The following is a 13,140-nucleotide window of genomic DNA, read 5'->3' on the forward strand; positions in this document are numbered from 1 at the left end:
CTGTGGACAAAGCTGATGCACAACCTCTAGAAGGCTTAGATCTCTGGCTAGAATGATCTTAAAGTTCATATTGTCCCTGTAGTCTGAAATATTTCCTCTTCATCACTGGGGTACAGATACTGAGAGAGCAAAGAGTCGCACAGGAATTTTCACATGCACACGATGAACATCAGTCTTTTGAGAAAAGAGATTAGTGCCCTCAAGTGGCAAGTTTTCTATTGCATTTTGAAGTTCTCTTGGCATGCAGGAGGCCTGTAACTAACGAGAATACCTCATTGAGATGGCTGTCACCTTTGAAAATGAAGCCGTATCAGCTGTGTCGATAGCCATTTAGAGATGCCTGGGCAGTGAGGTGACCTTCAGAGGCTATGACCAAGAACTGCTCTTTATATTCCTCAGGCAACTGATCCGTGAATTTAGAAATTGCCCACCAATTAATAAAGGAATACTTGGCCAATAAAGCCTGACAGTTTGACACTCTAATTTGAAAGTTTATGAAGATATAGGCCTCTCTCTGGTATAAATCCAATCCCCTTAAATTCCTTGTCTTTCAGGGTAGCCTTGGGGAGCAACTGTCTCAACTGTTCATTCATTGCTGTGACAACTAAAGAAACTGGGGTAGGATGAGTGAAAAAAAAATCATGTTCTTGCTGGGAAACCTGATGTCGCCTAGCCACACATTTGGCAGAAAAACAGGTGTCTGCCAAATGGTCTTAGCAAGTTCCAGCAGGATTTCGTTAATGGGAAGGCTGATAATAGCTTGTGCAGATTATCTTGCTAAAGTTCCACCTGTGCTCCTAGGGAAGCAGCCACCCTCCTTCTAAAGTCTTGACAGACCTTAAAGTGCTCAGGCAGAGATGAAGTTGACTCAAATGCGATGGACTCATCTGCAGAAGAGAAGGAATATCTTGGAGTTCTTCTATTGGGTCCTCTTGGTCTGGGTACTCCAAAGCAGGGTGACAGGATCTCGTGGTTCCACAGGAGCTTCACTAGTGGCTACAGGAGTTGGAAGAGGTGACTTCCTCCTGGATTGTGTAGCTGACAGAGTCCAGAGGGCCTGAGAGCAGTTCCAGAGGCCCAGTATGGCAAAAGGGGCTATAGCAGTGCTTGCAGTGTCTGTGGTGAAGGGCACCATACCAGGGCATCTGTATGAATAACTTGCTTCATGGGCCATGCATGCTAAAAGTGAGATCCGTACGGAGATCCGAAAGACCTCAGAGATAAAGGTTTATCATTGTCTGAATCTGACGAGGAGGAAAGATAACTCTCTCTTCACTGAATGGACAGGCAAGACCAGTGGTTCCTGGTGGAGTCCTGGGCACAGGAGATACACGGTGCTGCACCAAAGGTAGGATGAAGTATCCGACGGTGCTGGTGGAAACAGACAAGCACCAACAACAAAAGTCAATTTTCTGTTGCTGGAGCTGGTATTGGATCCACCAGTGCCAGGGTGAAAGATCTCTCAGTAAGGGAGAAAGCACTGGTCTTAACAGCCCCACTGGAGCTGGAAGCAGCGGTGCAGCCTCAGACATTGTAAAGGGAGTGTTGAGTTTTGAGTGTTGAGTGTTGAGTGTTGATTTTCCTAGATGCGATAGCTGATAGATTCCTTCATCAAGTAGTTGCTGAACCGACTAGAGGGGATGCCATTTTAGATTTAATTTTGGTGAGTAGCGAGGACCTCATAGAAGAAATGGTTGTAGGGGACAATCTTGGCTCAAGTGATCATGAGCTAATTCAGTTCAAACTAAATGGAAGGATTAACAAAAATAAATCTGCAACTAGGGTTTTTGATTTCAAAAGGGCTGACTTTCAAAAATTAAGGAAATTAGTTAGGGAAGTGGATTGGACTGAAGAACTTATGGATCTAAAGGTAGAGGAGGCCTGGGATTACTTTAAATCAAAACTGCAGAAGCTATCGGAAGCCTGTATCCCAAGAAAGGGGAAAAAATTCATAGGAAGGAGTTGTAGACCAAGCTGGATGAGCAAGCATCTTAGAGAGGTGATTATGAAGAAGCAGAAAGCATACAGGGAGTGGAAGATGGGAGGGATCAGCAAGGAAAGCTACCTAATTGAGGTCAGAAGATGTAGGGATAAAGTGAGAGAGGCTAAAAGTCGAGTAGAGTTGGACCTTGCAAAGGGAATTAAAACCAATAGTAAAAGGTTCTATAGCCATATAAATAAGAAGAAAACTAAGAAGGAAGAAGTGGGGCCGCTTAACACTGAGGATGGAGCGGAGGTTAAAGATAATCTAGGCATGGCCCAATATCTAAACAAATACTTTGCCTCAGTCTTTAATAAGGCTAAAGAGGATCTTGGGGATAATGGTAGCATGACAAATGGGAAGGAGGATATAAAGGTAGATATTACCATATCAGAGGTAGAAGCGAAACTGAAACAGCTTAATGGGACTAAATCGGGGGGCCCAGATAATCTTCATCCAAGAATATTAAAGGAATTGGCACCTGAAATTGCAAGCCCATTAGCAGTAATTTTTAATGAATCTGTAAACTCAGGAATAGTACCGAATGATTGGAGATTTGCTAATATAGTTCCTATTTTTAAGAAAGGAAAAAAAAGTGATCCGGGTAACTACAGGCCAGTTAGTTTGACATCTGTAGTATGCAAGGTCCTGGAAAAAATTTTGAAGGAGAAATTAGTTAAGGACATTGAAGTCAATGGTAAATGGGACAAAATACAACATGGTTTTACAAAAGGTAGATCGTGCCAAACCAATCTAATCTCCTTTTTTGAAAAAGTAACAGATTTTTTAGATAAAGGAAATGCAGTGGATCTAATTTACCTAGATTTCAGTAAGGCATTTGATACCGTGCCACATGGGGAATTATTAGTTAAATTGGAGAAGATGGGGATCAATATGAACATCAGAAGGTGGATAAGGAATTGGTTAAAGGGGAGACTGCAACGGGTCCTACTGAAAGGCGAACTGTCAGGTTGGAGGGAGGTTACCAGTGGAGTTCCTCAGGGATCGGTTTTGGGACCAATCTTATTTAATCTTTTTGTTACTGACCTTGGCACAAAAAGTGGGAGTGTGCTAATAAAGTTTGCAGATGATACAAAGCTGGGAGGTATTGCCAATTCGGAGAAGGATCGGGATATTCTACAGGAGGATCTGGATGACCTTGTAAACTGGAGTAATAGTAATAGGATGAAATTTAATAGTGAGAAGTGTAAGGTTATGCATTTAGGGATTAATAACAAGAATTTTAGTTATAAGCTGGGGACGCATCAATTAGAAGTAACGGAAGAGGAGAAGGACCTTGGAGTATTGGTTGATCATAGGATGACTATGAGCTGCCAATGTGATATGGCTGTGAAAAAAGCTAATGCGGTTTTGGGATGCATCAGGAGAGGCATTTCCAGTAGGGATAAGGAGGTTTTAGTACCGTTATACAAGGCACTGGTGAGACCTCACCTAGAATACTGTGTGCAGTTCTGGTCTCCCATGTTTAAAAAGGATGAATTCAAACTGGAGCAGGTACAGAGAAGGGCTACTAGGATGATCCGAGGAATGGAAAACTTGTCTTATGAAAGGAGACTTAAGGAGCTGGGCTTGTTTAGCCTAACTAAAAGAAGGTTGAGGGGAGATATGATTGCTCTCTATAAATATATCAGAGGGATAAATATAGGAGAGGGAGAGGAATTATTTAAGCTCAGCACCAATGTGGACACAAGAACAAATGGGTATAAACTGGCCACCAGGAAGTTTAGACTTGAAATCAGACGAAGGTTTTTAACCATCAGAGGAGTGAAGTTTTGGAATAACCTTCCAAGGGAAGCAGTGGGGGCAAAAGATCTATCTGGTTTTAAGATTCTACTCGATAAGTTTATGGAGGAGATGGTATGATGGGATAATGGGATTTTGGTAAGTAATTGATCTTTAAATATTCAGGGTAAATAGGCCAAATCCCCTGAGATGGGATATTAGATGGATGGGATCTGATTTACTATAGAAAACTCTTTCCTGGGTATCTGGCTGGTGAATCTTGCCCATGTGCTCAGGGTTTGGCTGATTGCCATGTTTGGGATCGGGAGGGAGTTTTCCTCCAGGGCAGATTGGAGAGGCCCTGGAGGTTTTTTTGCCTTCCTTTGTAGCATGGGACATGGTTGACTGGAGGGAGGCTTCTCTGCTCCCTCGAAGTTTTGAACCATGATTTGAGGACTTCAATAGCTCAGACATGGGTGAGGTTTTTCATAGGAGTGGGTGGGTGACATTCTGTGGCCTGCGCTGTGCAGGAGGTCGGACTAGATGATCAGAGTGGTCCCTTCTGACCTTAGTATCTATGAATCTATGAATCTATGAGTTGGCACCGGAGGACTTTTAGCACCATTTTTTGAGATCAGGAGTGCAGTCTATCTGCCCCAAAGTTCTGAACTGGCTGGGGAGGCCGCAGGAAAGGAAGGAGATCTATGATTCTCACCCGAAATTGGCTTTGGAGCCATGGCAGCTGGAGGGGCCCTCCTTGTGGAGTAAATCTTGCTCTCTCATTGTAGGGATCAGGCTCTGAAGAGGGATGCATTGCCTTTTCAAGAAGATAAACCTTATATCACAAATCCCTCTGTTTCTTTGCCCTCGTGGGGAATGAGATGCAGATACGGCATTTGTCCCCTCACATGTGCCTCGCCTAAACAAACGAACAAACTTTTGTGCCTGTCAGTGATGGGATAAGGGCCCTGCAAACGGCACATTTTTGCCTGGCAAAACCCTCTCCACAAAGCCTAAGTAACTAAACTATAACTATACTAAGTGAACTATAACTATGTACAAAGTGAGATCCCTTAAAGGAGTAATCCCTAAATTGGCGAACCAAGGCTCATGAGTGCTGGGGAGCTCTAAATATCGCTATGGGTGGTGAGAGGGAATTGAGAGGAAGGTGGTGGCTATGCCCCTTTTATGCCCTTGGCTCTGTGCATGGGGGGAATGCGCCCCCTAGTGGTACTGCTTGCAAAAGTCTCTGACTTGAGTGCGTTGGGTGCACATATACCTACAGTGGAATGTATATGCTCATAATCACTCCATGGATAACTTCCAGTCAAACTGTAATCTGTAAAAGATGAAGTTTTACAAAGAATGTAAATACAACAGACTGACGTACCCTCTTTATGTACTGCACCACTTCCTGGATATACGATCGAATCATTTCTGTCTTCTCTCTGGGGACAAGGGATTAACAAGTTATTGCAGTAGACAAAATTACATCAATATGTTTGTCAATTCAGATACATCAATACCCAATGTGATAGATTCTGCCTTGAAGACACAGTTCTGTCTGTCCGTCCATCTGCATTTCTAAAGTGTCTAATATGTTAGAATCAGGGTGTTGGAGATGTATCTTCAGAAACGTCCCAAAATGTCCAGATCTGTGACTTCCTGCAATGAAATTATTTTCGCTTGCTTGCCTTTAAGTCCTGATAATGTCAGGCAAGTCCTGCTTTCAGTTAGTCCTTCTGCTGTAGAATATCGCTCCTGCTATGGCTTCTTTTAAGTGTGGAAAATGGAATACCAAAGAGAACACACAGGGCACCACCTGGTACGTTACCCAACATGTTATATTACACAGTATTCCATGTCAGTGAGCAGATACTGCGGATGAAATCCAGCCTCACTGAAGTCAATGACAAAATTCTCAGCGACTCCTGTAGGGTCAGGATTTCACCCCATAACTTTATTATGTGAGCCATGGAGCTCTGGATTCAGTTGAAACATTTGAATTTTAAAGGTGCCTATGAATGGCATTGGATAGGGGCTAACTCTACTGTGGCAGAGAGCCTGGCAGGCCAAATGACTGCTCACTGAGCTTCTCTGTGAATGTGGTAGTTTAGCTGGTGATATGCTGCAATATTCTGGGGGGTAGAGCACGGCTGCTTGTCTTCTGCTTTTGAACTACGTTGTCTTATTCTTCTCCACAGCAATGCTGCTGTGCCATGTTGGTTCACCTCTCAGCTGCCACACTGACTGGGAACAACAAAAAGAGGTTTCTACTGACCTATGTCACTGGTTTTCTTTACAACCATTTTAAGTGGAGGCAGGAGAACTTGGGCGGGAACATCTCAGAAGCTTCATCAACAGTGACCTTTTAGACAGATTTTTTTCAGGACGGCCTGGCCAGAGTTAGCACACACTGCCATAGACATGTGCACTATAGCAGGGGCAGTGCAGATACATTAGAAGTCAGTGGGACTTAAGCTCCAAAGCCACTTATGGGCCTTTGAAAATTTTACTTGTGGCAATATAGGCCCTGATTCCGCACCATTACAGTGAATGGGAACTTTGCCATTGACTTCAATGAGCACAGTATCAAGCCCACAGTGAACATGCAGTTCATTAGAGACGATGGCAAGTAGTAATTTGAGTATATCATGTAAAAGGTTTCTTTATTGTTTATGAAGTTTGCAGAGGGGAAGATAACTGTTCCCAAATGATGGACTAGATGCAAAATTTCAATAAAATCAAGGAGCACTTAAGAGGTTAAACAGAATTTTGAATTGCTTGGTAAACCTATCTATACATAAGGGACTAAAATATGTTGCTTCCAGGCAGCTATGCAAACCCTAGAGACAGGGAAAAATGATGAACGATAGAAAAATGAAAGCCTGCAAAGTTTGGCACGATATATTAATCTGGGCGTATTTTGATTTCCCACATTTGCGAGAGAGCATCTCAAATCCCTACTTGGCACAGGAGGTCTTGATGGAAACCACTGGGTTTGCACACAGGTTCTGCTACCTCTTTCAGTGGGGAGGGGCAAACTGTGTCCACTTGTTGGAACAGCTGGGGAGAAACATAACAAGTTTCCTGCTCCTTTTGCTGCCTCCACTGGATTTTGCTGTGCAAGGAGTTTGAGGGAGCCTCCTTAGGGACTTTTACCTGTCTACTTTTGAACACCTAAATTGATATTTCAATAATCTCACTACAGGCAAATCATTTCATGTTGCAATTGATTTTACCATTAGGCCATTTTTCATAATGTCTAACTGATTTTTCCCAATTTTGTTTCCATGCCATTATGCCAATTTTAACCACCTTAAATAATTCTTCCCCTTTTACACTATTGCTTTTTATTCCTGTTTTGTCATCTTCTCCTTAGGCTGCTTATTAAATTCCTCTAATGTCTGTTCTCAGGTCATGCACTGTAGTCCCTTTATCTCTGTATCCCATCTTTCATGTCTATCAATAAAAAGATGTATTTCTTTTTCCTAGAAGAAGAAACTCAAAAGAAGAAGCACACAGTGGTAATACTATATTAAACACTGTATAATCGTGGCTTTGTGGAAAAGCCTGGGTTTTTTTTTGTTTGCTTGGGTTTTTAAAATTCTTTTGCAGTTTTTTTTCTTAAATTTGGTTTTAAATATTACAAAGCATCAGGATCCTGGGCAGAGGTAGGCAGGACTAGTGGCAGGAGCTCAGTAGGCAGAACAACCACCGGAGTTCAGAGTCAGTATCAGAGTCAACAATTAAGCCGAGGGTCCAGCTGAGAGGCAGAGCTGGGGACAGGTCGGAGATCAGGCTGAGGGTCAATGCTGGGTAGCAGGGTCCACGTAGGAGTCAAGGTCCAAATCAGAGCAGAAGCCAATACCAAGGCTCAGGAACAGGGAGGTCACAGTAGTTAGCTAATAACCCACACTGTTACCTGGACACTTCCTGAAACACCCCTTGCGTTTATATAGAGCAGTGAGCCAATCAAGTGCCATAAAGGTGCCACTTCACAAGTCCCTTGAGGCGGGACTTCCTGTGGTTGGTGTCCGCAGCGGGTCATCAGTTATAGCTGTTACTGGGTAGCAGTGCAGAGGTGTTTGCTATCTAGAAACTCTGCAGGCCTGGGTTTGAGACCCACTAGGCCTTACACAAAGATTGATAGCAAATAATAAATACAGTAGTGCAACCTAAAATGTTCTATTCTCTCTTTGAATTATTTGCCAAAAAGGAATTGAGGAAAACAAACAAATCCTATTTACTGCATACTAGAGGAGGATATAGCCCACTTACCCAGATATATTCTGTGCTTATTTGTGAACCATAAATCAAATAAATATTTTTGTACCTTTTTACAGATACTGCACCCACAGAATCCAATTCTTCTCACTTCCACTGTTGAAAAATCAGGAGTAACTCCACATTGGCTAAAGCTAGCATGAAAGAAGGATCTGAGGTGACATTACAAAACTACCACAAACCCTCCATTATAATGATGCTGTTTGTTTCATTCAGAAACGGGTTTATAATAGGTAAAGTTAAAAAGAAAGGAAATTCCTACCCAACAAACTCTGTTAAGGGGAAATGAAAGCCTCAGAAACTGTCAATAGTTTGAGTTCACGCTATCATTCAATAACATTATAATTTTTTAAACATAGGAAAACGGTAATATGCCGGTAAGGTTGCACTTCTCAAACAAGGCACCCAAACTACTTGAACCCTGCACCCATAGAGGGGCCAGCCTGCCACATTCCTTTCCTTGTATGCTCCATATCAAAAATGGCACACAGAACATTAGTTTTATAGTGTGTTTTAAGGGTGTATCTCAAATCCAGGCCTAATCCCACAAAGACTCCCGCACAGGAGTAACTTTACAACGTTGATTTGAAGCCAATGGGCTTTTTCACGCACATGTAGAAGTGTTTGTGGGATCAGTGCCTAAGTGTGCCATTCTGTCACCACACTGACCTTGGCTCTTTTCATGAGGATTCTCTCATTTGACATGGACTGCAGTGCAAAAGCACACCCGTTCAGCTGACAAAGGGCTACATGCGGAGGAGGGGTTTGGGTTCATTCAATAGGAGGTGGCATGATTCCTTTGGTAACCCCTTACTGCCTGCATAGTGATCATCTAGCTGAGGCTTTTCTTTTGATGTCACGTGGACCAAATGTCCTTGAACCTCTTCATAAAATCTAACACAGTTTTAGAATACACTTACTCGTCCACTTGATTTTTATCCTTGGACTTAGCTTCTGTGATCTTCTCCTGCCTCTTCTTGTCCATTTTCTTCTTTAACTCTTTCTTTTCTCTACAGGAAAGAGAAATAAAGATAAGCCTATACACACACATACATATTTCAACCAGAAGTTAGATGCTGGAGAAGATTTAGTTAGTTATATGAGAATAGCACCTTACTTTTCACAAGTTTCTTTCAGTTTCTTTAACTGGCTGCTCTGACATTCCTCTGCCACATCTGTCAGCTTCTGAATGAGCTGAAAAAAATAAAACAGTGAGTATTTTATATTTTGTCATCATAAATAATCCCAGATTTCTTCAAAAATATAGTGTGGTGAACACGTGCAAATGTTATATCATCACCAGTATGTATATGTGATTAAAAGCTAGCAGCAGTTCTATCAATGAAGCGTGGATTGTCATCTTGAGAACTGTGGACTTGTACATAAAAATCTCATTCGCTTCCAAGTGTTTTCCTACTTATGAACAAGAATAATTGTGGTCATTGATAAACTACAATTGAATCTCCGTGCCTTTGTCTAGTTCAGTTTCACACATTAAGTGTGGTATACAGTTTCCATTAACAGAACACTGTATTAACCAAAATACAGTTTGGTGTAGCCAGGTAGAAGTAATAGTTTCATGCATATTGGGTTAGAAGTGACTCTTTGCTCATATCTAGGAAGTATGGAGGTTAAAGCACAGGATTGGGAGTCAGAAGATCTGAGTTCTGGCTTTGCCAGAGACCTGGTTTATGACTGTTGAAAGATTTAAGGCCAAATTCTGTTCCCACTGAAGTCAGAAACAAAATCTCTATTGAATTCAGTGGGAACAAGAGTGGTCCCTATTGGCGAAAAAAACCAACCCTCTGTGCCCCAGTTTCCCCATCTGTAAAAGGGGGAATAATACTTCCCTACATCATATGAGACTAACTTCATAATATTATGAGTCATAAAAGGTTCACTGATATATTTCACTTGAAGATCACTATAGTTTAGGCATAATTCAGTAAAAATAATCAGATAGACATTTAGAACCATGAAATAGAGAACATATAGTAAAGGGTAGTTAGTAAAATCCAATTTTTATTTCCTATTTGCAGAGAACAAAAGGAGGGTATTGAGTATGAACCCCCTTCTAGAACTACAGAATAACAAAGTATACAACTAAGAAAGAATTCTCTTTTGTTTGTGAAGCAAATTTTCATCAGAGCAAATAAAGCTCAGAGGAAACTGTCAGAATGTTTCTTATTGAAAAAGTAATTATCATGATACTTCAAAACTGAACAATTCAAAAAATGTAACCAAGCTTGCGGAACAGTTATTATGTGTTTTGAAATGTAAATGTAAGCAGGGAAATGAGTTCACAGACAATAAGAAGCCCCACAAAATAATTATATACTAGTCCAAAATGGTTGTTTGCACAAAAGTAATACAAATGTTACATTCCAAATAAAAAGATAAGACACAGCACATTTTAGACATAGCTCATTACCAAAACCGAGGGTGGGTTCCTGAGGACATTGGACTAATCATGTAACTGCTCATCAGTGTGAGCAAGGGGTTTACCTTCATATCCTCCAACTACAAACATAAAGGGGCTTTGCATATTACTCTGCTATAGTTAACCTGCAGTATGTTGTGTTGGAAGGGTTAATTGTGTATTTTTCACATACATACTTTTTTTGGACTATTTGTATGGCAGGGACAGAATACTTCAAAATGATATGGATATGCAACTAATGCTACAGGAAAAATGGTATGATTCTACTTTGTGTTATCTGAGAAATAGCTTGTGATCACATGAACACAGACCAGACTATAAAGCCCAAGGGGGCAGTGATAAGGATTTGAACACCTCCTTAACTTTGGCATTTCCTCACTTTGAGTGCATAACTGTTCAATGTTCTCCTCAGATCTTCTTGTGAGTGGAATGCATCATACAACATTGGGAATTCCAAGTTCTTACCAAATCCTCATGCCGTTCAATGATGATTTATCTCTTAAGAGTGTGGGTGTGAGGAAGAAAAAAAGGCGAAGGCAAATAAGACAGAGAAATCTTGAGAGAGAAAGCGAGAGCCAGTCTTGTGTCTGGCCTGGAAAGGAATTAGAGTGCTGACTCAGCTTCAGGACCTATTCAAACCTGCCTTTAGCAAAAGTACCAGTGACAGAAAAAGAAATATTTCTTGGGCAGAGGTGAATCCAACTTTTAAGATGACCTCAAATCAGCCAGGAGAAAAATCAAGTGGAGAGCATTTGACAAAGAGCGAATACCCACAATGTCTAGTAATCGTTACCAAAAGCAGTTAAATTGCTCTTGACCTAGGGGGAATGACTATCCTCAATAGTTTTTCCTGTGTGGCAAAATCAAGGGATAAGAGAAAATTAATGACAACAAGAGAAATAAAATCAGTTGCCCAAATTCGGTTCTTGCTCACACCCAACTCAGCCCAGCCCATTGGGCTCGAGGGCAACAATTGGCCCCAGGCCAGGAAATATTTATTTATGGGTCAGTTAAACATGCTGGTATTTCCTAACATTTGAGTACTTGACTTGCATCCTTAACATTTCTTTAACACAGTTTTTTTTGTTTTGTTTTATATATACTGTTTTACATATATAGCCTATGCACAAGATTGTAACCATAGTACCTAATGGAAAGTTTGAAGAACCTCTTTTATTAAGCTAATTCAGGATGAAGAAAAGGTGGGGACATGCTCAATTTGTTAAAGGTCTCAGTTTTTAATTAACCTTAACTCAAATTAATTAAGAGATTTACTTGTAAATAGGGCTGTCGATTAATTGCAGTTAACTCAAGTGATTAACTGAAAAAAATTAATCATGATTAAAAAAATTAATCACGATTAATCGCACTGTTAAACAACAGAATACCATTTGAAATGTATTAAATATTTCTGGATGTTTTCCTACATTTTCAATATTGCTTTCAATTACAACACAGAATACAAAGTGCACAGTGCTCACTTTATATTATTATTTTTGATTATAAATATTTGCACTGTAAAAATGATAAAAGAAATAGTATTTTTCAATTCATCTCATACAAGTACTGTAGTGCAATCTCTATCATGAAAGTCTAACTTACAGACACTTCCATTTTGCAAAGAATGTGGGTGTTTTGGAATTTTTTCTGAAGCAGAATGAAACTTTTGAAGTTTTGCATAACAAAAAACAGGGAGGGGGGAAGAGAGAGACACCTACAGAATAGCCAGCAGTCTGGTGGTTATGATACTCACCTGGGATGTGGGGGACCTAGGTCATATCGCTGCTCTGAATCAAGGCAGAATTTCCAAGCCACCAACCTATTCTGGCATGGTGGGCCTCTCTCTAAATTCCATCCTAGCCCTGAGCGTGTAAGGCTAGACTATTGGTTTATAATCTGCCGCAAGCAAGAATCAGTGCATACCTGTAATAGCTGCAGGAGTAGACCAGACTATCAGTCACAATTCCCTCCTTGATTGCTCCCTTGCTCCACAGTGGAAGCAGCAGGTTTACATTCCCTTCAGTGTCACTCAGCTCTGCTGGCTGGAGTGTTTGGGTTGGGGAGGAGGGAATTTGGCTTCACCCATTTCTGGATAGGAGGGAGAGCAGTGGTCTCATGGAGCCTACTCTCTTTCCCACCTCCCTGTGATGCTGGTAGCCCAAGCAAGTGAGTAAGAGTGAATCTTACATGTGGCGTTTGACTAGTTTATTCGTGTGGTTTCACGCCCAAGTCAACACTGGCCACAGTTTTGTTTTCACTGAACACAGAATGCACCCTGTGGACCTGGATAAATTAAGGCTCAGAACTGGAGTCCAGGAAGGGAAGTACAGGACAAAATGCAATATAATTAATAACAATACATAACTTCCACTAATGACTGAGAGAGCCTCAAAGAAAAGTGTAAGCCGTGAGTCTTTACGCTTACCAGCTTAATATGTTCTCGCTTCTGATACTTTTCACTATAATACTGTTCTTGTCGGAGATTGAGCAGCTGCTGTTGTTGCTTTTCCTTCAGTTCTATTAACTTCTGGGTCATTTCTGAGTCAAGGGCAGCCAGTTCTTGTTCAATAGTTGAACTGTGATCCGGGCTGCCAGTTTCACATCTGCAAAGACACATGGAATACTGATAACTCATTCAATAGGTACAGTTAGTACAATTCCTATTTCTTTCTTTTTTTTTTTAAAGCAA

The 13,140-nt window shown here is 41.1% G+C and overlaps 1 protein-coding gene across 4 annotated transcripts in view; it reads right to left on the reverse strand.

Moving 5' to 3' along the window:
- PLCB1 (phospholipase C beta 1) overlaps positions 1–13,140 on the reverse strand; it is a 657,432-nt gene that overhangs the window by 90,298 nt on the left and 553,994 nt on the right. For all 4 annotated transcript variants that reach the window (XM_038396759.2, XM_038396758.2, XM_043512118.1 and 1 more), the window contains 4 exons: positions 12,877–13,054; positions 9,129–9,205; positions 8,932–9,021; positions 5,115–5,172 (listed from right to left, as the gene is read on the reverse strand). In XM_038396759.2, the coding sequence (XP_038252687.1) occupies positions 5,115–5,172; positions 8,932–9,021; positions 9,129–9,205; positions 12,877–13,054 (403 nt within the window). The remainder of the gene's footprint in view (positions 1–5,114; positions 5,173–8,931; positions 9,022–9,128; positions 9,206–12,876; positions 13,055–13,140) is intronic.

This window comes from Dermochelys coriacea, chromosome 3 (assembly GCF_009764565.3).
Source record: "Dermochelys coriacea isolate rDerCor1 chromosome 3, rDerCor1.pri.v4, whole genome shotgun sequence".
In the NCBI taxonomy this organism is placed as follows: Eukaryota; Metazoa; Chordata; order Testudines; family Dermochelyidae; genus Dermochelys; species Dermochelys coriacea.